The sequence below is a fragment of the Cryptomeria japonica genome, chromosome 4, assembly GCF_030272615.1.
Source record: "Cryptomeria japonica chromosome 4, Sugi_1.0, whole genome shotgun sequence".
NCBI classification, from domain to species: domain Eukaryota; kingdom Viridiplantae; phylum Streptophyta; class Pinopsida; order Cupressales; family Cupressaceae; genus Cryptomeria; species Cryptomeria japonica.
This window is the reverse complement of record NC_081408.1, coordinates 348,634,707-348,639,675: the sequence shown is the minus strand read 5'-3', so window position 1 is coordinate 348,639,675 and position 4,969 is coordinate 348,634,707. Positions and strand designations below refer to the sequence as shown.

Below are 4,969 nucleotides of genomic sequence, written 5' to 3'. Positions count from 1 at the left end.
GGGAAAGAGATGTTTCTCTTGTCTGCTCTTTGGGTCAGATTGAATGATGAATTTGAGTTTAAATACCCGTTTATACTGTACAAATGGTTTATCCGATCACCCATTTGAGAATTTTCAAGAAACTATGGATTCAATTCCTCCCATATTAAAAGAAATCTCTTTTTTAAGCGTACCCAATAGAGAATTATAAAGAAATTTTGGATTCGAATCCACCCATTAAAAAAAAATCTCTTTTTTAAGCTTACCCATTAGAGAATTATAAAGAAATTTTGGATTCAAATCCACCCATTAAAGAAAAATCTCTTTTTTAAGCGTACCCATTAGAGAATTCTAAAGAAAGTTTGGATTCAAATCCTCCCATGTTAACGCAACCGACCAGAGGAAGAGATGAAAAAAAAAGCCTCATAGGACGGCTGTGTTGGCGTGCGTGTAAAGTCTTTGGATTTGAAATCTGATGTCTCTATCACAGTTGGAAAATGGAAAGAAGCAAAAAGTTATCAAGGCGTGATTAAAGGAGTGATTGCACTGTTTAGCCCGCATTCCAATTCCACGCGCTTGAAGATTCAAATGCCCCTTTAAAAGCCCATTCCATTCAAACTTCAAATCATTATTAGTGTTGCTCTGTAATTGATGGTTTCTTGATTAATCCCACTGCACATTTGGGCTTTAGTTCTGTAATGAGAGTGATGATGGAGGGAGTAAAGTTGTTATGTCTGTGTTTTTTTGCTTTGCTGCTATGCCCTGCTGCCATGGCTGCCAAGCCCAGGAAGCCAATAGATATGCCTTTTCATACTAATTATGCTCCTAGCTGGTCTGCTCACCACCTTAAAATGTTTCATGGTGGGAGAAAGGCAGAGATCCTTCTGGACAAACAGTCAGGTGGAGAAATGCTTATCATGTTCTTGTTTTTATACCCATTTTGTACTTCTTGTTGTTTATAGGAGAAAACTGGGATTGTATGATAGAAGCTAAGGATTTTGAGTTGCAGGGGCGGGCTTTGAGTCCAAGGGCACATATCTATTTGGGCACTTCAGCATGCAGATAAAGCTGGTCGGCGGTGATTCTGCAGGCACTGTCACAGCTTTTTATGTAAGTGTTTACTGAAATGTGCATAATTCATGCTTGCTTTTCATGATTCACCAAAATGTAGTTTGCATCTAAAACTTGCAGTTTTTGAACGAGTAACAAATGAATGAAAATTCAAGTAACAATTTTAGCTTCTTCGACACCAATCTGAAAGAGTTTTTCAAGTATTCTTTGCCTCTTTTACTGACTTTCATCAGTTGTTTCATCATTTTGGTGATAATTTATTGAATATGATTCATAAAGTCAAGGGAGTAATTTACACAGTTGTCGTTCTTATTATGGATCATGTTTATACAATTGTTATTGTATATTGTATACAATGTTTTGTGTGAATTTTTAAGTCTTGATTATCCGTATTTATAATATAGTTTTCAAAAGATTGTTTTTACAATCTACCGTGTTTAGTTTTGTATTGATATAGATTAAGAGAGTTTTTATGCTAAAATGTTTCATATTACACTCAACAATTGATCATAAATAAAGAGTGAGATTGGAGACATTAGAAATGTTTATGTTTCTATTATGGATCTTGTTTTGTAGAAGTTTTTAAAGTCTCGAGTATGCATGTTTATAGTATTGTTTATTTGTATATGTTGTTTTGTGAGAGTTTTTGAAGTCTTAGATGTATCTGTTTATAATATAGTTCTTAAAAGATTGTTTCTGAAATCGATTGTATATATTTTTGTACTAATATTTTGGATCAAACTCAACGATCTATCAGAAGTAAGTTATAAAATAGTTTCCTAATATTATTTAAATTTAATATAAAATCTCCAAGCTGTCAGAATTGCAGTTGCATCATGTTTTCTGTTTTTTTAATCAAAATGAAAGCAACTGTAATCTCTTCCTTTCTAAAGAACCAAAAATGGGTATTCCTGAATGATTTGAGCATTTTCCACAGCTTTCTTCTACAAACGCAGAGCACGACGAGATAGACTTCGAATTTCTGGGCAACAGAAGTGGGCAACCTTACATTCTCCAGACCAACGTGTTCACTGGTGGGAAGGGTGACAGGGAGCAGCGCATCTATCTCTGGTTTGATCCCACCAAAGACTACCATTCCTACACTGTACTCTGGAATATGTACCAGATTGTGTAAGACACCCTCCATTTATAATTCTTTAGACAAATAAATCAATATCTTGAACTAATTTCAATTAATACATTGTAGTCAATACATCAATTTATATGCAGAATTGAATCTGCTACATAAATAACTACTACTCTAATTACAGCCCACAAATCATTTACTGTTCTAACACTTCAACTTTTGCTGTCACAGTCTCTTCATAGATGACATACCCATAAGGGTGTTCAAGAACAGTAAGGATTTGGGCGTGAGGTACCCATTCAACCAGCCAATGAAAATATACTCAAGCCTGTGGAATGGTGACGACTGGGCCACACAAGGGGGAAAAGAAAAGACTGATTGGAGTAAAGCACCATTCATTGCATCATACAGGGGATTTTACATTGATGGGTGTGAGGCATCTGTGAATGAATCTGAGTGCCCCACAGTGGGGCGGCGATGGTGGGATCAAGAGGCATTCAAGGACTTGGATGGGCGGCAGTACAGGTTCCTCAAATGGGTGAGGCTCCATTACACCATCTACAATTACTGTACTGATAGAGTCCGATATAAACAAATGCCCCCTGAATGCAAGCGTGATCGGGATGCAATATGAAAAGTTCCAGACAGAGATTGCTGAATCCCCTTCCTTGATTTTTCTCAATTACTGGTTTTCAATGTAGGCCTTAGTTTCTGCTTCCTTTTTTTTTTTGCTATTGCCATTGCTGTCCGTCTCTTCCTCTTCAAAGGCTTTAATCCCATGGAAAAAGCTGAGAAATTTTGATTGAAATTTACAGCAGGATCTGGAGCTTTTAGAAATAAAAAAGAGGAGAGATTTAATTGTTATTATCATTATTATTTACAGCTTCCCAGAGATTATTTTGGTGTCATGATCTCTACTTAAATATAATATTAATTTTATTTTTAATGAACATGGGTGGGAATCTTTGACAGTTTGTCATGATGTGATAAGAAACGTTTTCTTGTCTACTCATCTTAAGGAGGTTTTACTTAGCCAATCCTGGAAATTATGTATTTTAGAAAATTAATAATCACCCTTTTTTCTTTTTCACAGAATCCACAATTTTTTGACTTTGTTGTAACTATCTTTTTCATATCTTATATTTAATATATAAATAAAAAGCAATTGATTAATTTTCTTAATTTTTCCTATCTAAAAGTGTTTTTTTAGTAGTATTATCATCTTACAAATTTGTATATGATATTTAATATATTATAGATCAATTAAATATATATTTTTAATTATTTTATCTAAAAGTTTTTTTGAGTGGAGTTATCATTAAGAAAAGCTCTTTTCAAATTCTTCTAAGATCTTAGCTTCGAGGTTTTAACAAATAATTTTGAAAACTTCCCGCTTTGCAACTTCAAATTTCAAACCTTCGCTGTTCATGGTGGTGTCTGTTGGTGGGGATCTCCTCCCACCACCTACGGTCCTCGTTCTGGACCCTGCGATGTTGACACTATCTGCCACATCCTCTCCTGGTCCCATTGCGGTTCCTCCTTCCATTTCGACGGTGCCTCAGTTTGATGGTTCTCCTTTAGAGAGCCATCAGGGCACGGGCGTGGTATCTGATTCTGACCCTATTTCTGTCGTGCCGGTTGTCCTATCCTCAGAGCCTCCGACTGGTAACACGAATCTCAAAGGATGGAAGAACGTGCTGGTCAGAAAGTCTGAGACTATGGACCCCAACTTCGTCCTAGTCTACTCACAATCTGAGGAGGGAATGTCTTTTGAGCTTCCTAACGTTGTTTTGGACCGCATTTTATAGAATATGGCTAACACTCTGGTGGGGAAGTTCTTCTCCCTGCGCCCCACAGTGGAGATGGTCTGAAAATGGGTCAAGGACAAATGGAAACTAAAGGGGGGTGTTTCTGTCAGTGCTATGGCTGGCGCCCTCTTCCTCTTCAAATTCACTACCGAGGAGGATGTCTCCCATGTCCTCTCTGGTTGCTGGTCCTATGGTCGTAACAACCTCTCCCTTTGTCGTTGGAAGGCTGGCTTTGACCCTGCGGCTGACTTGCAAAAAACTGCGCCGGTATGGGTTCGTCTCTTGGGGCTTCCCCTTGAATATTGGGATGAATCCATCTTCAAATGGATTGGGAACTCATTTGGTCACTTTGTAGGTGTTGATGAAATCACCAGATCCAAATTGCGCCTGGTCTATGCTTGCTTCTGTGTTCAAGCTACTGTGAGCATGAACCTCCCCAACTTCATAACCCTCAAATCTAGGTTGGGCAGCTGGACTCAAGCTTTGGTTTATGAAAATGCTATCCTCTTCTGCTAGAAATGCAACAAATCCAGGCATGTTATCTCTCAATGCAAGGCCCCAACACCCCCACTGCTCAAGCTTAAGGGCCCGACCCTAGGGGAGGACTCAATGCCAAATGCTCCTATTATCTACCATGACCTTGTTGTGGGGACTGTTATCACCCCTACTCCTGGCCCAGACCTGCCTCCCTTGGTTGCTGAGGACCCGGTTATAGAAGAATATCCATTTGCTGAGAGTATCAACAACCTTCTCCAATCTCCTGCAAAGATTATGGAGGAAGCCTCTATTCCGACCCAGATGGTCTAGTGCATTTCCCCAATGGCCAGCTTGGTTTCTCTAGCTGATCAACTGGAAGATGGTGAGATTGCGAGGGACCCCTTTCTCATCTCGGAGACAACTCGCTCCCCCTTGGTGGCTCCCTCCCTGAACTAGAGCTTACCCTCACTTGGTGCCACTGGTGCGTCATCTAGTGGTTGCATGACCCTTGCTGATGAGGGCTGGATTACTCAAAGACGCAAGACCA

The 4,969-nt window shown here is 38.9% G+C and overlaps 1 protein-coding gene across 1 annotated transcript; it reads left to right on the top strand.

Annotated features, from left to right (window-relative positions):
- The first annotated feature begins 347 nt into the window (after positions 1-347).
- On the top strand, positions 348-3,087 carry LOC131063630 (xyloglucan endotransglucosylase protein 2). The gene is made up of 4 exons (XM_057997515.2): positions 348-879; positions 989-1,089; positions 1,988-2,181; positions 2,369-3,087. Exons 1-4 carry the CDS (start codon positions 678-680, stop codon positions 2,769-2,771), a joined length of 900 nt encoding a protein of 299 aa, XP_057853498.1. The 5' UTR covers positions 348-677; the 3' UTR covers positions 2,772-3,087.
- Positions 3,088-4,969: the final 1,882 nt, after the last annotated feature.